We start from the raw sequence: 23,652 nt of genomic DNA, 5'->3' as shown, positions 1-23,652 counted from the left end.
ACCAGGCTTAAAACTTTCCTTTTTTATAAAGCTTATAGTTAGGTCTGTTGAATCTGATAGTGTATCTGCTAGTGTGTCTTGTTCTGCCTCCACCTCTGGCACCCTCTATACTTTCATTACCCCCTACCCGAACCAGGGTTTGAATCCCATTCCCGCTTATCTTACCTCTTTTATTTCTCCCCCTACCCGAACCAGGGTTTGCATCCCCACCCCGCTGTGACTGGTGTGCAGTTGGTGAGAGGCTGAGGTAGCTTGTGGCTGTAAAAAGATGGTTGTTGTGGTGTGAGGAGCAGATCTATATAGGGAGTATAGGGAATTACTCACTGAGTCTGGTCCTTTATTTTATTATTTATTTTTTCGTTAGCACAAGTTTCTTGTGTTTACCTTGAATAGGGATGGCTCAGGTAATCCTGAAACATCCCATAGTTAAGCTGCTATAGGCCTAGACTGCTGGGGGGCCTCATCTGTCACACCTTTCCTCACTTTACTCTCTTTATGTATATGTGACATTATTGTGGTCATTAACTCGTGTTTCCCTGTTCCAACAGATATCCTTTGAATGGTGTTACAGTGCCGCCGCCGCTGCGGCCCTCCCCCCCCCCTCCCCCCCTTTCTGTCTTCTCAAACCCCAGCTGGTCGAGGCGGATGGCCACCCTTCCTGAGTCTGGTTCTGCCAGAGGTTTCTTCCTGTTCAAAGGGAGTCGTTTCTCTCCACAGTCGCCTCAGGCACGCTCAGGCCGGGAGATTGGACCGAAAAACAAAAAGTTTTCAGTGCAATCTGTTGGTTTTCTTAGCTAGGAAATTGTTTTTGAATTGGCTCTCTATGAACGAATTGGATTATTTTATGAATTATGATTATTATTAATTAATTGAATTCCAATTGGCTTGAATTGGACTTACTATCTAAGTGCCTTGAGATGACATTTGTTGTATTTGGCGCTATATAAATAAAAATGAATTGAATTGAATTGAGAGGCTGCAGTGGCAGAGTTTGGCACAATTAATATACAGACGAGTCTTGTCAGGGGGGTGGATGATGAAACAATTAATCACGGTTTACAAAAACTTCTCAAGTCTTCCCAAATATTCTGTTTGAGTCTTTGTCTTCTTTTGTCTCGTCGGTTTTGTCTTGTGTTTTGTCTCTGTGTTGATGTGTTCTCTACATGGTTTGAAGTTTTTCCACCACAAAATAAGTTGATATTACTGCATTTCTAATAATGCTTTACAGCAAGCTGGTGATTATTTTGGTATTATCCTAAAACATTTATCTCAACTGACCAGTTGTTTTATATTTGCCTTGTTTTAGACGTGGCTTTCTCTGATTGGTCCTTGGTCCGATATCAGCTCTGCAGCACCCTGAAGTCACACTTTTTCTAAACAGTGATTAATAACAAGGAGCGATTACATGGAAGTACACAAAGTCATCCCAGGTCACAAAACCAGAGAGCAGGCAGAAACATGATCTGTGTCAAGGTTGTTTCCTCACTGGAACAATCTGTTCCCCTTATGTCATACTTCAACATTAAGAGTAAAACTAATTATAATTGATGAAATATATTCATAATGGTTTTCTACAACAAATGTAAAAGGATCCAAGTCAAAACCTTTTTCTGGGTCACTTCAGGCAGCTTCTGTTGTATTAAAGAGCACACTCTGTCTGTATGAGTCATACAATGAAGGTTGAATTGATTTAAGGCAGAGTCAACATTTCTTTGACAAGTTGAGACCTGTAATCCCTTTTCGACTTCTGTAAAACTACTTCTGATATTCCTTTAAGTGTATTGCAGAAGGTGGAAACAACCCGTTGTTGTTCGTGAATTAAATCAAACCATTTTTAAGGCAGAAACGATTGTACAGTCACAAGGAAGGAGCAGGAATCACCTTTTGATAAGTGAGAAAACCTTATTTACATGGATTGTGCTGCCACTCGGACAATATCACAACATTAAAAATGGCATTAGTCCTAACAATCGAGACATGGAACAGTTAAATGATGTTCGTCCCCGAGTCATGAATAGTGAGTTTCGTAACAACATTTAATAAAAAGAAAAGTGCTTAAGTGTGGGTGCTTGTGCTGGGCAAGGGAGTCGAGGTCGGGGGAGGGAGGCGCACGACAGTGCGAGGAACTTTGGTGCCTGGTTCTTTTTTTTAAGTTAGATAGATTGTTAGATAGTTAGACAGTCTTAAGATGTTAATATTTTATATATGAGGACTATATTTTAGAACTGATATGTTTTTAGAATCTCAGCAGTGTCAGCATCATGTAAACTGTGATACTCTACAACTTCATAACATCTGCCTTTAACCTTTACAGCATGTTTTATATATACATACACACACACAACTTCAGATTCCATTTATCCACATTATTGTGATTGTTTTAGACAGAACAAAAGGAAAGAGCAGCTTCCCAACTGTGGCTACCACTGTCCCTTCGAATGTGTTGTTTTATCACACAGCGCCCTCTGCTGGATGACCAGTATGACCCTGAGATAATGTTTGTTATCGTTTTCATCATTTTCTTTGTATTCATCTTCTTACTGCTCATAGAGGAAGCCCCAGCCTTAAAGTCAGCCTGTAAATATACACTGCAGGTACTTTCATGAAGCCCCCAAAGCGAACCATACTGACTTTTGTCCAAGAAATCAACACCAGTTGATAAGCTTGATAAAGGATTTATCCCTTACAAACAACAGGGCACAGTTAAAAAATAATAATTTCACAGTCATTTTATGATCCCGGAAGACACTAAACGTGTTTTGAAATAACAAAAGTAACAAAAATGATCCAAAATCCATGATGAAAATCAAAGTTTTGATGCTTTAATTTTTTTTAAAAGGACAGAAGAGAGGAGGGTGGTCCAGAGAGAGACCTTGCGAACACATTTTGAAGTGAAAGAGTGAATCTTTGGCTTCAGAAGGAAAAAGAAACAGGTCATTTTTCCAGTGTTAACAGGGAGGTTTCAGTCAGAAAAGCCTTGCTCCCAACACTGCACTTCTCTTCCTCATTTCCCTCAGTTAGTTTGTGGGATCAAAGATGAGCAAAAAACCTAAAAATATTGCAGCTCCGTGGGTGAGATAACATCTTACACTTTCATCAAACATGTCAACCTGCAGTTTTTCTCCCTTTTTTTCTTTTCTTTTTTATTGGGAACAGGTGGATAACTGGATGATGTTAAGAAGTTTTCAGGTTCTGAGATCCACTGAGCAGAAGCTGAGATGTTGAAGCTCCAAGCTTTGTTTCCATATCAAACAAGTATATATTTCTGTTTTCCATAATACATATTCATCCTTAAACGTGATGACCTAAAACATTTGAACCAATACTATGACTGACCTGTGGGCTGAGCCTATGCAGGCAGGTCCCTGGTTAATCTCTTTTTGGGGTTATGGCTCGAGTTGCTGTGGTCCCCAGCTTCTGTCATGTCCGAGGATCTAATGACATGACAGAAAGGGACATCAGCAAACTAAAATATCTCACTGCCAGAAGAGGGAGGTTGCAGGATTAATTAAAAAATATAAGATTGTGAAACTACTTCGTCAAAAACAACAAAAAGAAGTTGCAAAACCGCTTAAAAATCAGTGAAAGATTTAAAAAAAAAAACTGAAACAATAAAGAGACTAAGTCCTTCAGGAGAAATGATGGGGATATAAAAGTATATATAACAGTTGGCTGCAAGCAGTTTTATGGATGATACGCAGCATGAACATTACAGAATGCAATGATGCATTCACACGCACGAGCTGCTGTCAGAACAACAAACTACGTTTAACTCCTCAGTGGTACGAATGCGTAAACCTGAACTGGTCTGATAATAGCATGCTGTGGTGATGTAGGGACGTGTACTAATATCTGTACCATACATGCTGTTTTTGGTCCGTGTAACGCTTTGGAGTGCTTTGATCCATTTTTAGAATTCACATGAAAAAGATGAAAATTGGGTTCAAAACTTCAATTTTCAATTTTCCAGACAACTCAGAAAACAGATAATTGATGTTGTTTGTTCATTTCATTGTAATTTGTCGGTGGAAAGTAAAATGAGTTAATATTCCAATTTTCAATTTCTGCGTCGTGGTTGGACTGAACCATGCACGCGGGGGCCGGGGGATGTCTTGGCTCGAGTAGCGCCAGATGTGTTTTGTAGAGATAGAGGCCTACAAATGAAATGGATGGCAAGTCAGCTTGAGACGTACAGATCTGACAGAACGACTGGCTCAGCTGTAGGCCAACCTGCAAACTTTCCAATAGGCTACAGTACCCTATTAAGTTGCGGCATGATTTAATATTGTCATATGTTTTACGCCCTTCGCACTAATACTGTACTATCAGTAAAGAAACGGTGATGCTAAGTGTTGCCTATGCCACTTAGGCTATATTTGGGCACGAATAGCCTACATTTTGTTAAACGGTCAGTATGAGTAGCCTATTTAATTAGGTTAATACTAAGTGTGTAAACCCCGCCCTCTGCGTAAACACACTGGCCTAGGACAATATCCTAAGTTTTATTTTAGTACATTCATTGTACGAAGATGATTGCCTACAAAGACGCAGATGTAGGCTACATTAAGAATTTGACAGGAATAAGTTTGTGAATGACCTCTGCAAAGCAGACATCAGCTGAACCGAAACGTTGCATGGGTTACAGCGCAACTGCCCCCGGGGGTCCGTGTTTTGCAGTGATTTGCTCCATTTTTAGAATTCACCTGAAGTCAGGCTCCCGTTCCCGCAACGTTATCATAACGTGCCATTTTCTGAGAAAACAATAAATAATAAACACGTAATGTGCATTGAGCAGGAATCAAACCCCGGCCACCCGAGCCGCACGCAGATGCGCTACCACTAGCGCCAACACATGCGTCTTACATGTTTAAAAAAAAAAACAACAAACAAACAAACAAAAAAAACATAGCCCTATCTCTGATACATGAGTAATTGTGTTTCAGTTGATATTTTGTTTTGTTTTTTCATCGTGTTTGATCACCGACTGAATAAAAATAACGCTATTTATCTATTAACGGACTAGTTTCAAAATTGAAAATTGAAGTTTTGAACCCAATTTTCATCTTTTTCATGTGAATTCTAAAAATGGATCAAAGCACTGCAAAGCGTTACACGGACCGTTTTTTATGTATCCAATTGATTGATAAATTAGCTAGAAAAATGATACATGAATAGCCTAAGTTTTAAAAAAGACAGAAAAACAGAAACTTGCTCGTCATTTTTCAGACTCACGTTGTGCAGTTCGTCGCGTTTTGACAGACTTGAGCACCAAACTCCATTTGATCTTTGTGACTGTGGTAGTCTTTCTTACTCAAACGGTGAAGATGAAACAATCCTGTATGTGTCACAGAACACAGCGAGCAGAGCGAAATCGCAAAGAATACATCGCCCGACATAAAGAAATGTCAACAAAACAAAAAACTGTCTACTAACACAGACTGAGGCACTTCCCTTTCTCTGACTCTTCAGTATTTTCATTCTTTGTTCTTTAACGCTTTTAATCTGATCTGGTTGCTTAAAACCAGTTTTACGCACAGGTCAATATGTGCGTAAACTTGTAAAAGTTTAAGAGTTTTGTCTCCAATACAATCAACTTTAGTGAAATATTTGAAATAGTAGAAATTTGAAAACTAAGTGCGGTAGAAAAGTCCCTTGTTGTTATTTGGTCATTTATTCATTATTTTGAATCTGTTTGAAACTAAACTGTTCTGGTGTCCATCATCAGAGTAATTTGTGATGAGTGTCGCTGTTCCGTTAAATGCAAAATAACCAACGAGTTGCAGGTCCTGTATTTTAACCCTTTGATGCGCAACATGGGTCAAAAGTGACCCGGCTGAGTTTAAATTTTCCATATCTTTGCAATAAATTAGCTTTATCATTCAATATTTAAGGTATTCCTCAATTAACTTGTTTTTAATCATCATGCATCCTTATTTTATTTTTTCCTTTCTTACTTTTTGAATAAAAACCCTTTTTGTATCACTACCCCTCTAATGCCCAACATGGGTCAAAAATGACCCGCATTCATTTTCTATGTTACTTCATGTATGGCTGAGGGTTTCTATGATATATCTCTGAAATAAATTAATCATTAATCATTTTCTATTCCAAGTATGCAGTAAATATCTTGTTTTTGTTTAGCACAAATCTTTATTTTTATTTTCCTCTCTTACTTTATGAAGAAGCACAGCTTTGGTATTTCTACATCTAGTTTACACACATGGGTCAGACAGGACTCACATGCATTTACCATTTCACAGCTCAGCACAGCTCCCATCAGACATCTAAGTACACTAAGTTTTGTTTTTCAATTATACTAATATTACTTTAGAGATTTCTTGATGACAGTATTGAAAGATAATATTACATTACATTATATGATGATTAGGTTTAGGTTAGAGTACATTGTCAGAAAGTTACAAATAATTATTATTAGCTAGCTGTTGACATATTCTATTTTAGTTAGGGTTAGGGTAGGGTTATGTGTTATCTGTAATCATGTGTTATTTCCTGTCTTGGTTCTGTTATTTAGTTCCTGTTTTATTTTTGTAGTGGTTGTCCTCTTGTGTTCTGTTCCAAATTCACTTACTGTCTTTGTCTTTTTCCTGCTCGTTTTTGATTGCTCACACCTCTGTCTTGTTGTATTGTTTGTTCATCCCTGCCTGCTAGTGTTTTCCCCACCAATCCATGTTCTGCTCACTCCCCTCACCTGAGCTTCTCCTTCCTCTCTTCACCTGTTCTTCTTCTCCTTTGTATTTAAGTTATTTATTTTGTTGTTGCATCATTAGTCTTATAAAGTAAGTCTTGCCGTTCTGGTCTTTGTCTGGTAGTTGTATTTGTAATGTAGTCGTCATAGTCAAAGTCATAGTCATGTTTTCCCTATTTGCCTTGTTCTTCCATTTTCTGTTTTTGGATCTTGCCTATAACCCTTTTTGTTTATATTAAAGATGCTTTGTTCAAAGTCCCTCAGCCTGCAATGTCTGCATTAGGGTCCACCTGCTTTGCCACCCCAAAAATCTGACAGTATGTACGTGTGAAAAAATGACAAACATGTTGCAAATACTAATAATTGTTTGGCCCCACTCACTACTAAAGTAACTACTTGAAAAGAGTTAAATAGTATTAAGTTACTTTATTTTATGTCACACTTGGATGAATGGGTCATTTTTGACCCATGTGTGTAAATTCGATGTAATAATATAAAAACTACTTTTGCTTATAAAGTATGAAAGTAAAAATGAAAATAATGATCAGTGGTGATCAAAAACAAGATATTTAAAGAATACTTGGAATATTCAATCATAAATTAAATTGATTTCTAAAGATAGAACAAAGACAAACTCAGCCAGCATGAAATTACCTTGGAAATGAATGCGGGTCATTTTTGACCCATGTTGTGCATTAGAGGGGGTGTGCATATGTTGCGTATCAAAGGGTTAAAAACATTTCATAGAAGTTGTTTTCCACCAGCAGCATATAACGTATGGCAACCCTTAAATAAAGACAAGAATAGCTATATTTCTTCATTTTCTTCATTTATTCTTTCCACACATATACAGAATAATAAAGCACAAACAAAGAATATTTTTGTTTGGATAAATTTCCCAGTTTGTCCTTCGCAGTCAGCATCTTCATCTTCAGTCACCTGTGCAGATTATTCTTGATGAACCTCCGTGGTCATTGAAGTGTGAATTTCACTCTGGTCATCTCTCCTTCGTTGGAATGGGTACCTATGATCCCGTTCATTAATGAACGGGATTAATTCTGAAACAATTCCCAAATAAGGACTGGCAGAATGAGCGGGCATTGTGGATCGGACCATATTTGCGCGCAATCAACCGGTTGCGCGCAAATGTGCAAATATTTGCATATTTGCAAATATTCGCAAATATTTCCCACCCGAACGACCGTGCGTCCCCGCGCCAACGACGTCATCCCTGAGTGCGCTGTGCCCGTCCAGCTCTGGATGCCCGCGGCGAGCCTTCGGATACCCAGCTCACCCCTCTACGTGGAAATTGTGCCTATGGGTATCATTCCCCTAATGTTTAACATGATTCTACTCAAATGGTAAGGAGAGCTTTACAAACTTGTTTCACGCTTCAGATCTCAATCGAGGCTGAAGGCGCTCTTCACCCTTTGCTACTCAGAGCCATTCGTGATGAATGGCAGCCTCAGCACCCTGAAGAGGAAGATATCAGCGAGCCTCTGTTCAAAGAAGTAAAGGTTAACAACCAGCCCGTAAGTCTCCTCGTAGTTCAAATCTACGCGAAGCCAAGAGCCGAAACGGAATACACACAGAGGCGGAGAAGCGGGTAGTCTCCGAATGTCTCCATCCATAGTTTGGACAGGTTTCACCTTCCTTGCGATTGAGTGAAAAATGTGTATCAGTTGCAGCAAATCTGTGGTCAGTCTTCGGTGGTATCTATTAAAAGGATATACGTATATAGCTCAGAAGCTGCTTTTATATGTTTGACGGTGGGAGGAGTTCTACTTTGTCTGTAGAGTTCTTACACAAAGATTGCACAGAATCACCAGAGTAAGAGAAGGAAATAACTCTCGGTTTCATTTCTGCATAAATAAAAGCTTTGCCTCCTCAAATGGCAGTGAACGCTCCTTTAAGATCACGTAAGATTTCAACAAAATTACCAGAGGAGAAAGGAGATATTTCAGTCTGAGATCATCTACTGGCGTTCATATGCGTCCAGTGCGTAAAGGTGATGCCCGTCAGGAAGGTGTCCGTAAAGCGGGGGTTACTCAGGAGCTTTTTGAGAAATCAAAGTTCATACAGTCTATCATACCAGCGGTGATTAATAAGAGATTTTCAGTTTTGGGTTCATTCCCCCCAATTAGCCATGAATATCTCCGGATAAATGTAGACCACTTATACCCCCCAAAAACACATGCCAGTTCTGTGCTCTCTCAGCTGGAAGAGAAGCAGGTGGACTGACTGCGTTTGTTTTGTGAAAAACAGACAAAAATGACATGTTCATTTAAAACCCTGAAAATATCAGAGAGGACGCACTGAGGTGAAAATGTGGTTTGTAAACTGTTAAATAATAGTCAGACCACCTCATTGATATGACACTTAAAAGTAGTTCAGATCAGTCCTGATTTATGTTGAAGATCTTTTACCTGTCTCTGTTTTCGTCCTATAGCAAGAACCATCAGCTGCAATGATGAGATGTCAACAATCTCTCCAAAACATTTACATCTTTAACAGTTTCACCCTGTGTGCACCAACATATGGCTGCCATGTGAACTATGTGCACAAACAAAGTTGAAGGACACGTGCAGCCTTGAGACAAACACTCAAGTCAATAAGCTACTGTACTAACATGGTGTTAGATGAGAAAGTGCGACAATGGGTCAAGCTCCAAAAATGACGGCTCCTTCAAGTTATCTTACATTGGATCTGCAATCGCTGCACATGTAAACCTGTGAATGTAAACCAGACTGAAGCTTGATTTGTGCTTCAAAAATCTTTATTGGTCAATATTCTTCTACCAAAGAGCATCGTGCTTTTCATAATCCACACTTTCACTCGTCAGCAGCACTACAGCAGAATGCTTCAGGTGATCATTCCTGTCGGCCTCCATCACTGTCCAGACATGTTCTTCAGTGTCAGGGAAAGCTCTTCCTCTTCCTCTAACACCATAGCTTTTCTGTGACACTACAGTATTCACAACATTGGTTATATACTGTAGATCATATTATTATTATGGCTTTTCACTATTTATCTGTGCACCTAGGTCTGCAATAAGCTAATGTTCAAAGCCAGCAGCAGGATGTGGTATGTAAAGAAAACTCATAGCAACAACGACGGAAGTCAGATAAGAAGATGTTCTCTGAACATCAGAGAGCTCTGAGCATGGCTGTGTCGGTGCTTGCAGTGTGGTTTTCAGCACGGAAATCACAAAAGAGTCTGGCTGTTTCTCATAAATCTTGTGCCGTGATACATTTGTGTGATCATTATATCCAAGCAGATGAAAAATTACTCCAGCAGTTTATAGTTTTATTGTCACTTTCAGGGTTTTAAACGCTGCGCATTATTCTATTTGAAGTGTTTTCTTTTTTCTTTTATTCAAAACCTTTTTCTGCAACATGTTCTGTTAGAGTTTTCATTGGTATATAATTCAATAAAAGCAGGTACAGATCGTTCACAACTTTCTTTAGTGATCCCACCATCTTACATGACAGAAAGCAGCATTTCTTTAAACGGCCTTCTGATGAGCATCTGAGCCTTTACAATCAGGATCCTCAGCTATAGAAGATGGAAGCGGGTGGTGGAAACTCATGAGGTCCACACAGAGTAGATCGCTGACTTTTTTGTTTGTTTGTTTGCAGTCCTTCATCTAATGGTTGAACTTTGTTTACTTTAAAGTGCTTCCTCCCATCCTTCAAAAGCACGAATGACCATAGGACCAAGTTTGAGCGTGCGTGGTTGTCTAGTTTGCCTCTTTGTGGCCCTGTGATGGACCGGTGACCCGTCCAGGGTGTACCCAGATGGGATTGGCTTCAGCCCCCCAGCAAAGCTAAACTGGGTTAAGTGGGTATAAAAAATGGATAGATGAAGTTATTCACATGTAACTCAACATTCCAAGTTTTGTTTTTTTTGGAATTAGGGTTGTAAATAGCACAAATATATTTAGTGTTCCCTGTCAAAAAAAATGATCTGATTAATTTAATGAATAGGGGACTCAAGCCCAAAATTGTCGGCAGGCGGCAGCGCGCAGTGATACGAAGGGAGAGAAAATAGCGCCAATCGATTGTGAGGTCTGACGTTTTCCGGTTTTGTGATTACTCTTTTGAATGCATATTGTTTTGAGAAGCAAAACGCTTTATATTTTTTTTTGTAAAAAGCACCACAAAACTTGTTCAAATAAATTTAATGTTTTTCAACTAAACATGGCCTCTTTATTTTTGCATTTTTTTTACTATTTTCTTAGTGATTTGTAGAAATTGTACAAACTGAACAAGAGTTACCATACCATCTCATATAGACACTTCAAAAGTGTTGAAATCAACTCTGACGGACTCGATATGGCAGTGCTGATTTTGCTGTGTGCAACTCTATTTAGATAACGATGGTGTAAACTTTTAACTCTTCAACATTGACCAGCGTGGATAAGTGTTAGATTATAACTACTGATAGATTAAAAAGCAACTCCATCTCAGTGTTAAATGTTCAACACTTTCGAAAGTGTTTTTTTGGACTCATATAGACTCTTCTTAAGTATTGAATTTGACTCCCATGGAGTTAAATCGACACTGTTGAATTGCTGTGGTGATTCCAACAAAGGAGAGATCGTACAAGAGGGAAATTCTCTGGAAATTCACATTTCCATCTCCACGGAGGTTCATCAAGAAGAATCCGCTCAGGCCAAGCGGCAGGTGACATCTGAAGATGCTGACTGCGATGGACACATTGAGCAATTTATTATCCAGACAAAAATATTCTTTGTTTGTGCTTTATTGATCTTTATTGGCAACACTGATAGTGATGGGATCCACACTACCATAGATTACTGTTACAAAGCAGTATCTGGTGTCCCACACACATCTAAAGAGGCTGTGGAGTCAGTTAATTCAAAACCATGGATTAAAGCCACGAATGAAGAAATTAGACAACACTTTTACCCTCACTACTCTGCCAAAGGGTAAGATAACAGTGGCGGTTAAGTGGGTTTATTCTGTTGTGATGACAAGTAATGACAAGTAAAAAGCAAGATCCGTAGCTAAGGGATACAGCCAGACTGAAGGGACTGATTACGGTGAAATCTTCTCCCCAACAGCCAACTTAACAAGCGTGAGAGTTCTGCTACCAAAAGCAGCACAGTAGAATTTGTTACTCCATCAAATGGATGTGAAAACAGCTTACCTACATACTCCCATCGATTATGAAATCTACACCGATCAACCAGAAGGTTTTGAAAAAGGGAAAGATTTGGTGTGTAAGCTAGAAAAATCTCTGTATGGGCTAAAATAATGTGGCGAAACTGGAATAGGGTTTTACACGATTATCTAACTGAAAATGATTTCGCACAAAACACAACAGACCACTGCGTTTGTACCAAGGAGACAGAACGTGAGAAAACTATCGTGACCATCTGGGCTGATTACTTTATAATTGCAGCAAGCAATGAAAAAGTTGTGAAGGAGGTGAAGAGGATGCTGTCAGCCAGATTTAAGGTGGAGGACTTGGGCAGACTTAAGCACTTTCTTGGTGTCGATTTCATTCAGTCTGATGGATGTGTAAAGATGTCACAAGAAACATATGTCAACAAGAGGTTCAATATGCAGGACTGTAAACCCAGAGAAACTCCCTGTGATCAGAAATTGTGCTACACAGACGATGCTATTAAGATGACGGATGTAAAGATGTATAGAGAGGCTGTAGGCAGCCTTATATATCTTATAGCGTGTACACGTCCGGACTTATGTTTTGTGGGAAGCAAGTTATCACAATATTTGTATTAGCCAACAGAGGAACAATGAGTTACAATGAAGCATGTCTTAAGGTACCTCAGAGGAACTACAAGCAGGGAACTGTGTTTCAGGGGAAACAACAGTGAGAGGTCAGGTCTTGTAGCCTATAGTGATGCTGACTGGGCAGCACAACGGGTTACTGTGTAAGTCTAAGTAAGAAGAGTTCTTTAGTTTCATGGAAAACTAAGAAACAACCTACAGTCGCGCTGTCTACCTGTGAGGCAGAATACATGGCTCTAGCCTCTTCGATGTAATAGTGTAGATATTTAGAACAGTTATTGGAAAGTATTGATGGTTACAAATACACACAGACAGTCGTGTACGACGACAGCCAGGGAACAATCGCTTTAGCTAAAACCCCTGTGAGTCGACAGAAGTGCAAACACGTGGATATCAAATATCATTTTGTAAGATCAATTGTAAATGAAGGGAAGGTGTGTCTGCTGTATTGCACTGCTGAAGAGATGGTTGCTGATATTACGACCAAAGTTGTTTCCAAGTGAAAACTGAGGAAGTTTACAGACATTATGTTTGGTGTTTAAAAGAGTGGAAGAGTTCCAAACCTCTTTTGTTTACAGTGTAATTTGTGTTCGGATTTATGCAACCTGAGTACAGGTGGGGTTGTTAAGGGATTTTGATTTATGCACTCAAGTTATAAATGTTATAAATGTATTTTGTGTGTCATTGCTTACTTATTCGCAGTATTTGATTTTCACCACTATGAGGCGCAAATTCGCAGGTCAGGGACGCATGATGCGTCACCACGTTAACGTTCAGTGAGCGCGCCCAAGTCACATGAGAGAAGATGTTCAGTCCCATGTGTAGGATGTCCTATCCATGTGAGTTTCAGTTTGCACTGTAAAAGCTTTAATTTATTGGCCTAGAGAACAAAGGGACAGTGGCTCTCTAAACCTTTTTTTTCCATGTATCTATTACAATTCCGCTGATAATATTTTTGACCCACAATCCTGAATTGGATTAATTGGATATAGGATGGATGTTTTAGCCTCGTGTTTTGCCACCGCATTAGGATACATTTCAAGCTGAATTAAACTAACATTAATCTAACAAGCCTGAAGAGGATACATGGCAACATTTCCTTGGCGGAATACTCATATCATTTCCTTTAAGCAGGCATATCAACCCGCTGAACTTTAAGCTGCACATTCCAAAGATCAAGTGTTAAACTAGTAGGAGGAAGTTTCTTTCCAGACAATGAGCACAAGATGAAACCAGAGTCCAAACTGATGCACCATTAACACAAGCTGAGAAACTACAGCTTCCTTAATAGAAACTCTTAGTTTTTGGTGTTGCCTGACGCAGAAGCAAAAGCCCTCTCATCTAAAAAGAAGATATTATTTGCCTCAACTCTTATACCGATGCAGTTTGATTTTAAACTGGAGCTCATTCATTTCAACTCGATGACGTTCATCTTGTAGGCTTGACCTACCTTTAAACTGTAGCAAAAGATGCTCCTTTAAACTTTTATGCTTGTGCAAGTGTGACAAATGTGAAAGGTTAGAGGTTGCAGATCTTTTGTTTGATTCTTTCTTCCCCTTGAAGACTATTCTAAATTCCACAAACACAAGAAAACAGTGCAACAGCCTCACCAGGGTTCACAAACACAGGCCTTTTACATGGAAACGTGTACTTTATTCCAAAATCAATCACTTCTCCGGAAAAAAAACAAATAGAACAAATGATGCATTTCTCACAAACAACATCATGGGAAAAAAAATAAAATAAAAATAACTTTCACAGTAATGCTTTCTGTCTCCAGCACTAGCGCCAGCTGTGGTTTCATTCCTACAGTAACTGAAACATGGAACTCCTCATTAGCCGGCCATGTGATGAAGGCGGTAGCTCTCCTTGACATTTACAATAACTGTTTAGTGAAGTGCTCTTCAGAAAAAGATTATTCATATTTATAAAGTGATTCTATTAGATCGATTTAAATGTACAAAAAATATATGTTATTGCATTCAGTAGTTCTTGATTGCACAAGACCTGACATTCACCGTCATTGAGTGACGAGGCACCGCAGGAGGCCATATCAGAAGCATAAAGACTCCGGTGATTAAAACGATTCTTCCGAGGCCTTCACTGTGGGTAGCTAGGCCATTGTGGATTTTATTTTGCAGTATAGGATCATTGAGACAGCCATGGCACATATCTGAGAGGGAAATACATATTAGTAAAGAAGCAAATGTGTATCAGAAAACATCATTTTCATCCCCCATATAATTCTTTGTAGCGTGCTGTGAAGTAAGTGTCATACCTCCAGGGCTGCGATCCCAAGGGCCACTGCCACAATAACCACTGTGTTTTCATCAATAAGTTGCTTGATCTTTGGAAAGCAACCAGGGATCGTCTAATTAAAAAAAAAAAAAAAAAAAAGTCAAGAGAATGTTAACATTCAGTATTTGAAAATGAATTATTTTTTTTTTTGCATAATCTATATGGAAGGATGTGCTTACCGTGCTTTCTGCCACAGTTTGATTACATGGGTTGGAAGTCAGACAGCACTGCGGGGGATATTTCATGTTGTGGCCTGTATAATACGGAGAATCCTGAAAGTCTGAGGAGTTGTAGAATCCACAACATTTTAACTGCAAAGAGAGTCCGTGTTACTCAAAGCTTTGGAGTTGTCGGGGTTAGAGAGAATTCGTCATTAGTTCAGAAGAGTTTGTGTACCGTGCTCATTGTCGTATTCCACAGTCCTGTGATGTCGGGATTTTCCCCGTAGTCCCTTTTGATGTTTTTAACAGCTGCCCTCCCAGCCTTCGTAAACAAGTCGTCTGCCTAACATAGAAGCATATAAACGTTTTTTCATTTATTATCTGGGTTGATCATCTGCTAATGATTACGTGCTTGACCGAGTTCCTAAATGACTTACTAGAGGTCTGAATACCAAAATCACAATTGCTCCCGCAACCTCTGCGATGAAGACCAGCAAGACTATGATGAAAAACTGAGGAAAAGATCACAATCGTGCATGTTACTGAAGGGTTGTCAAACAGTGAATATGATCTGAACTTATTTCACGGACTCATTTTTCATCATTCTGTAGAACTTTTCCAAGCTGTGCATCTGTTAAATGTTTTAGAGGAATAGCCCAAGTCAGAATAATGTGTTTTTGCTAGATGAAAAATGTAAATTGTAGTCAACAGTCATTTTTGATGACCATGGTGCTTGTATATTAGAGACATGTAAGAAAGAAAAGAAGAAAAAAAACAGAGAAGCAGCTCTTCTTTGGGTAGCTATATGAGGAGATCATGTTGTTCAAGTTTCTTTCCACATTCCAATGACTCGCATGTCAGGTTAATTGGGGATTCTAAATTAGCTGTGCTGTCGGTGTGAATTTGAGCGTGCGTGGACGGGATAAAGTGGACACAGAGAATAGATGGATGGTCCTTTGATGAAATCAATTATCTAAATTTGATCTGAGAGATCGCCTTTATCCTGCGATGACGCATCCTGATGGGAGTAGTCCCACCCAGGATGACTTTGGCTTTGGGTGTGGACTTTCCTCTTTGGGTACATTTTCTGTCCAGCAGAGGACGCTGCTGTCCTTCCTCCATCCCCAGCTGCTCTCTGCTCAACCTGCACACCTGCATCTACTGACTCAGTCACCCTCAGCTGTATTTGCATCTCCAGTCTTCGCCAGATTCTTTGCTCAAGCCTCTGCGTCTCCAGAGATGTTGCCTTCGAGTTCTTGTTACCTGTTCACATGTCTTTTCTTCGTTGTATTTTCTTCATTGACTTTGCCGGAGTGGCCGTATTGAACTGCCTGGTTGTTTTTGTGTTTTATAAACACGATAAGTGACGGCTGTAGATTACATACTCAAAACTCTGGCGTGTGCTTTATAGTTCAGAAGATTTAAGGAACTAAAATATCACAACTTGAAAATAGGCTGAAAATACTTCAAAAATATTGTGCAGTTTTTTTTATTTCTCCCTTTTGTGCTCCGATTTGATTGATGGAGATTTTAGAGATTTACTGCAAAGTGAGATGGCCAACATGCCTTAGGAAAAGATGGACTCTCCAAATCTCCCCTAGTATTTAGCATGTACACATGAAACTTGTTTAAATCCTCTTTTCTATCTCTCAGCAAGGAAGTAAATGATGAGTAGGTAGGTATAAAAATGGCAGACTATTTTAACCCTTACAACAACTTACCAGCACCAGCATACACTTGCTCTCTTTGACGGCTCCACAACAGCCAAGAAACCCGATGACAACCAGCAGAGCACCAACTGCAATCAACAGGAAGCCCACATTGAGCACCTGACTGAGCTCTGCTGGTGCATCCTTGATTTTCCCGAGGAAGTTGAGAATGGAGCCAGTGTCCACCTTCACCCAGATCCCAACACCCAGGATGGCAATCCCTGCCAACTGAGAGGGGAGAAATGAGGAGAAAATGATCAATTCCTCAGGATTAAAGGAGCACTCCACAGATTTAACGACTTGTCATAGGGAATGCTGTTAAGCTTGATTTGTGTTTCCACATTAGATCAATGCAAAGCCTACAGTGTAACCTATAATAATGTGTCTGCAATTATCTGCTGTAACAGCAAAATGCTTTTTGAGCTTTTATTGGTGTGCTTCAAACGTGGCAACCAAAATCAGACATAAAAGGATGTAACTTCCAATTCTGCGAGTACATGGGGAGCTAATAAATGTGAATCAACAGTCAGTTTCACTGAAATTCAACACAAGAAAAGAGTGATGATGGATGACCGTTGAAAAAGTCTAAATGTAGCAGTTACATTAGCATTGTGAGCTAGCCTGGTAAAATTACAGCCATTTACACTCGGATTTCCCAGAAGAATTGTGTAATTTAAACAAGCATACCAGCCACACCTCTGGTGCTCAATTCACTCGCAAAAAGAATTTGAATTGAAAATTTGAAGAGCTGCAAAAGAGAAATGTAAATTAGACACTTCTCCGTTGATCGATTTAAAGTGAATGAACAAGGCCGCATATGTTGCCTGCCAGTAGGAGTTTAAGCTACGTTGCCAGTGATTGCAAAGCAGTAGAGGACTGCCATGACTGCTCTTCTTCACAAATGCCTTTATTCCGAAATAAATGGGATATTATAAATCTGGGAGGTGTCTGATCAGACTTAATTCTCAAAGTTTTTCCAGGGCTGAAGAGATTAATGAACATTCAACCCTCACTGAAAAAAAACACTTCACGTGAAGGTATAAATATTTTCTACATTCTTGGAAGTTTTTCTTGTTTTTTGACGTTTCTAGTCACCTTTTCGTATTCACGTCTTTTAAATGCAAATCAGGAACAGCGATGCTAAATCCAGTTGTAGTTGTTCTGGTAAAATCATTTTAAGGGCGTATTCAGACCAGGAAAGTCCGATAGTTCACTTGCTTTGGTCCGAACCTTCTTTTTTCATTTTGGTGCGGTTCGCTTTCAGACTGTACATTTCAGTAAACGGACAACAAAGCCACGCGCCCTGAAGTCGTTCGCCTATTGGTCAGAATCGACACGCGCAACACAAAGTGCTAAGTTCAAAAGTGAATGTAGTCATGGACGCTTTTTAATGTAAGTCTGGCGGAATTTTTTCAGTTTTAGCCTGCATTGCTCTGGTAAGTGAACGAATCATTTTTCTTTCAACTTATCTGTGAATAAGGCAAAGACGTCAGCGTTTTTATGAGTGCCTCCAACATATGATATGTGGGCATCTGCCCAAACGTCCACAAGAGCACGGGTCTCCTCTTCGGCCCACGTTTGTCCCCTACTCATTTTCGGTCTAGAAATATTATTTTCAGTCTTTCGTTAACTTTACCACAGCCGGTCTAGTAATTAGAAGAACGACGTTCTGTTCTGTTACCTAGCAGCAGACAAACGACGGATGCTCCCGAGGTACAAAAAAGCAAAAAGTCTGGGATTAGGTCCGGTCTGCTTTCACACCTCCAAAAGATCCGCACCAGGGTTCGTTTGATCCGGACCGAGTCCGACCTTTCAGCTCGGTCTCGGTCCGCTTGTTTGGTCCGGACCAGAGTTCGGTGGTTTGTATTCAGACCATCCCAAAAGGTCCGAACCAACGAAAATCTGGTCCGTTTGGTCGTTTGGTCCGGACCAAACGAGGTAGATGTGAGTTCGCCCTAAGCCTCGTCATGCCGAATGTGATTTGCAAAAGTTGCCTCCATTCCCCAATCAAGTCACCTGAGAACACATTGCGGTAGCATTTTCTCTATTCTGACAGTTTTCTTTCTTTTTTTTAAATTTACATCTTCTAAATGTGAAACAAAAACTGCAATAAAAACCCAGCGACAGTAGTGGCTGACATGTTGCATTTCAGGGAAGGTGCACAGTAGGCCACACTAGCCTGGTCTCCTGATAGACTGAGTGCACATTAGAGGTTAAAAATTAAAATGACTTTACTCCCCAGTTGCCTCTGGTCTGAGCCAGCAAGCAAGAAAGCCATGCACCCGACAAGCGTCTTCCCAAGAATAATTTAAAGTCCCGGATATTCTAAGAGATTAAAGAAATTCCTAAAAATGTTTCTCTTGTGGATGTCACCACAGCTGTTGTTTCTCCTCCTGGAGGTTTGTTTCCAGTTAGGACAACTACCCAGGCAGCACAGCCTATACCTCTCCTTTGTGGCATTACGCAGCCTAGTTTATTTTCTTCTTCCCAGTTAATGAAAGTGTCTTTTTTCACATTTTAGTTTTTGAAAAGATCCCTTTAGATTTCTTTTGCCAATCAATGGAAACCCGACTATTGTAGCTTCCGTGTCTAATTTATACGGAAGCATAAACCAAGCTTTAGTCTGTGACAATACAGGGGGACATTCATCACACAGTCTAATGAAAGGTGACAACATGCAGGGTAACTGTAGGATCTAGCATTTTATCAAGTTATTCATTTTTTAAATCAGAATATTAGGCTCGCTCAGATTCTGCCTCTTCAATTTTCTCTCTCTCTCTTTTTTGTAAGATTTAAGTTTTTTATAAAATGGCACTTTACTAGTTTAACTACATTGAAGTCCAAGTCTGCTGTAGTGGGCATTTAAATGGTAATCACAATCATTTCCAATGCAAATTCTTCATGCTTGGGTTTTGAACAGGGCCATTCATTTATGTCTGTGTCTCTGGGTTAAACACGTTCTTTCACTTTATTTGCATGTTTGTGTACATCATTCATACTTCAACTTTTTTTTCCTTGTTTTAAATTTAAGCCCTTTCTTTGGGGTCTCATTCTCAAACGAGGCCTGTTTTGAACAGAAATTCAATTGAACAAAATAGTCAGACAGCTATAATTATACGTACTGTGCATTCACAATCTTTAATTAAATTGCAACTTAAAAAAAACTGAAAATATGGAGAAGTTTCTATATATATATATATATATATATATATATATATATATATATATATATTTTTTTTTTTTTCCCCCATTGTCCTTAAAATTAGTTTGAAATCCCTGAGTGGGATCAAGCCGGAAAGCTTCTGATTCTCTTGTGTCGTGTCCCAAGTCAAAGCGGCAGAGCAGGAAAATGCCTTTTCGTCAAACTCTGTACATACACACAGGAATAAACTGTAAAGATGTCTTCGTTTACCCTGGAAAATGAAGTCTGAGCTAAATCAGTGCTAATTAAGCAGGGAATTGTGTTACTTACGAAGATGATGCCATTGAAAGCAAACATCATGACTTTGAGGAATGCAAAGCATCCCATTTTTGCAGCTGATAGTTCTTCCTGTAGTAGGGAGGGAAAAAGAGATGGATTAAAGATGTTCTACATTAGTCACCATAGATTTCACATACTTTCAAGTGTTAATGAGTTAGAACGAGGGACTAGCTCAGAGCATCCTCTTTGACACATTCAGCTAGTTTATTTTTGGCTGTTTTTTTTTTGTTTTTGTTTTTTTAAATCACACAAGCAATGCTTAGACAACATCATATCTGTGCATGAAAGAGTCATTTGTGTGCACGGTAACAGCCACCCACTGGGATGTCCTTTGTTTCACTTTGCCAATTATGTGATGCAAAATAGGTGATACATTTGCAGTGCCGTTTACTTGATGAGGTGGGTGGAGAAAACAACTGAGGCTTTCTCGGTTTCTCTTTTTTCCCTTCATGAGCTTAATAACTCATCAAACCTTTGGAGGACATGAAGCCATCAGGAAGTTTGCGGTACAGGTCAATCGTCAAGGGTCACAGGTGAGCCGATTTAAGCAAGGTGAACGATTGAGGAAGTATTCTTCTCGATATTTTCGGAAAAAGTTTTGGGGGTTTTTTCCCCTCGCAAATCAACAAGCCGTCAGTATACAAATAATGAAGCCAAACCCGGGAGTAACAGATGAAAAACAATGACATTGAAATGTTTGCTTTGCCTGCAATTTTTCAGCTCCAAAACAAACACTTTGTAATATTTAAAATCTTAAGACTTGAAAATGGTGCAGAGCCAATATGGGTCTAAATACTTTAAATTAGAGGGATCTAATTACATAAAAAAAAAAAAGAAAACACAATTGTGCTGATTTGCATAAAAAAATATGGTCAGCCTGCCCATCCAGTTATGACTCAGAGGCTACACGCTTGTTATGCGAATGGTGCACTACAACAACACAGCCCACTAACTACCTGTGAATATATGGACTGGTGCACATACACTTCATTGTTTTTGGAGAGTTCTACAAGACTGAACTCATATGAACACATTTTAGACCATCCGTTTTCAGAGTCACTTCAAGATTGGCACTTTCAAATGTGTGTGTAAACCTCCAGGAAGAGGCACATTGCCTTTACCGTGTGACATAACAGAGTGATTGTGCTCTGAATGACGGTGACTTAGCACATATCTATCCATCTGTGCATAGCAACATGCTTTCTAAGAGCCGCTTGTGGCCTCACTGCAGCCGCTGTGTTTTTTTTATTTTTAAATTCATCAACATCCTACACAAAAACACCAAAATATCCGAAAAAAGGAAGTTGTCGGTCAGTTCATTTCACCCACTCGCTCCTACAGCCAAGCTGCTGCTGCTGCTGCTCATCAAGTTAATCATACATTTGGGGCCAGGATGTGAAGTATAATGAGCTGTTGCCTTGACTCCCCAAAACTCCCACTACCATTTCACTACCCGGAGCTTTTACAGCTTCCTTCTGGTCAGCAATTGCACTCTGACACAAAGGAGTTAGCTTGGTAATGTATTAACAAGCTACGGTCACAAGCAAATCTCACAGAAAAATGACCCATCAGACAGGTTTCTCTGTCACAGCGTCCAATATAAAAAATAATTTAACACTTAATAGTATGTTTTAGTAGACAAAGTTGTTTATATTTTATTGTCTTAATTCTATTAAACCAAACTGTGTTTAACAAAGAAACCTCCTCCAAAAAAAAAAAAAGAATAGGGAAAAAAGAACATTGACAGACAAATCTCAAAGGACTCCATTCAGGGGAATAATTGCGGGCAGGTCTCACGAGACAAAGAATCATTGTTGGATGGATCCCTCTCTATGTTGGTACGGCACAAGTAAAATAACAAGACCCAAAAAAAAAATAAACTAACACTGTAAGTCCTGTGTATAAGTTTAAATCACAATCAGCCAAAGTTAAGTCATTCTTCTTCTTACCTGTCACAGGAGAAGCCCGGGGAAGTGCTCTGAGGCTGGTTTAAAGTCTCGACCTTCACTACTCTGACGGAGGCTGTTGTTGTGAGAGAACAGTATGAGGTCACAGTAACAAAGGGGTGTATTATTCTTCTGTCTCCAGCAAATTACTCACAATAAAAGCAGTCTTTTACTTCCAATGGCTGCTGTCACTCTTAAACATGCTAAACCCTCAGAGGGACTTTTTCATCAGTGTGTTCTTATTTTAAGGCTCCCCGTTTGTTATAAGCAGTGGGAAGGGAGGAGGAGTGTGTGGGTGTGACCAAAGCAACTGAGTAATAACATATCACCATGGAGCCTGGCTTCTAGTTCCCGACAGAGGGAGGGAAAGAAAGAGAGAGATCACCTGAATGTAGGAGCACCAGCACACTTACAGTACAACAAACCAATCCCAAGACTTTTAAGCTTCAGCAATTAAGTGCTAAAACTGTACATGAACAATAGGACAGCGCTTCCTCCAATTGCAGAAGATGCTTTGTGTTCCAGTGTGATTTCAGATGTAGCTGTAGCCACTGAAATAGCTCAATGAGACATACAAATGGTCAAAACAAGTGGAAAAGAAGGACATTTCTCCACCAGTTTGCGAGAGGAGAGAGAAGGCCAAGTGATGCTGCACTTTAAGAAAATTCAACTAAATTACACGACAAGCTACAAACACAGGAAACAAAAGCAAACACCAACCCAAATGTTCACAAGGGAACGGAAAAGTTACGAACAAGAGTGAGACATGCTTGTTGTGCCTCAGTTATGAAGTTAGTGAAACCACTTATTCATCGTGGCCTTTCTATTTGGCAAGAGATCCTTAAATTCTTTAGTTGTATTCGGGAATCTTGGTGCCAATGGAGCTAAGATAGAGACGTACGTTTTGTTTACTTGTATCGGCTTATTCAAAAAAAGTGAAAACAAGTCAAATCAATATGTCAACAAGAACAAATCAGATCTACAAGACTCGATCAGTTCTAGAAAAAAGCTTTTATCCTGCCTTTTACAAGCCTGACTGAACAGTGGATATTATCAGTTTTATGCAGCAATCAGATTTTTCTAATAGCTAACCAACTGCGGCTGACCCATAGCTGTGCTTCCCAAAAAGGGTAAAGTTTAGTTGGACCTCACCCACCCCCCTAATTCCAGATTGGTTGGTGATTAACTTCCTACAACCTGGCGTCCAAATATGTGGACATCACATTTCTGGTTATCAGTCCCCATATATGGACAAAAAATATATTTTTTTTCATAAAGAGCTTCATGTTTACAGATAATATTTGGATGTTACATTTATTGGTTGCTCCTAACTTAAAAAAAGAGCTAGAAGACATCAAAATCTAAGGCCAAGGCAAAGGTCTTAGGTCTTTTAGGTCTCTTACAAATGTGCTTCGTAAGGCAAGTGCTTTTCCATTGGAATTTACTTTTATTTTCAGAACTGATCTGATCTTGAACGTTTGATTTATACTTGTTCTGGTTTTCACACTACATACAAGGTGTGACAAGTCACGGAAAATATATTCCAAAAACCTATATCACTACCTTGGCTC

The 23,652-nt window shown here is 39.4% G+C and overlaps 1 protein-coding gene across 2 annotated transcripts; it reads right to left on the bottom strand.

The window, feature by feature from the left end:
- Window positions 1–14,117: 14,117 nt before the first annotated feature.
- tspan34b (tetraspanin 34b) lies at window positions 14,118–22,443 on the bottom strand. 2 transcript variants are annotated; one of them, XM_075454506.1, is made up of 9 exons: window positions 22,236–22,443; window positions 22,085–22,157; window positions 20,127–20,204; window positions 16,667–16,882; window positions 15,383–15,457; window positions 15,181–15,288; window positions 14,964–15,095; window positions 14,765–14,857; window positions 14,118–14,659 (listed from the first exon to the last, which is right to left on the bottom strand). In XM_075454506.1, exons 3-9 carry the CDS (start codon window positions 20,181–20,183, stop codon window positions 14,600–14,602), a joined length of 741 nt encoding a protein of 246 aa, XP_075310621.1. In that variant the 5' UTR covers window positions 20,184–20,204; window positions 22,085–22,157; window positions 22,236–22,443; the 3' UTR covers window positions 14,118–14,599. The 2 variants fall into 2 exon arrangements, with proteins under 2 accessions (XP_075310621.1, XP_075310620.1); XM_075454505.1 differs by having other exon boundaries at window positions 22,085–22,443.
- Window positions 22,444–23,652: the final 1,209 nt, after the last annotated feature.

The sequence above is a fragment of the Odontesthes bonariensis genome, chromosome 21 (genome assembly GCF_027942865.1).
Source record: "Odontesthes bonariensis isolate fOdoBon6 chromosome 21, fOdoBon6.hap1, whole genome shotgun sequence".
NCBI lineage: Eukaryota > Metazoa > Chordata > Actinopteri > Atheriniformes > Atherinopsidae > Odontesthes > Odontesthes bonariensis.
This window is presented reverse-complemented; position numbering and strand designations above follow the sequence as displayed.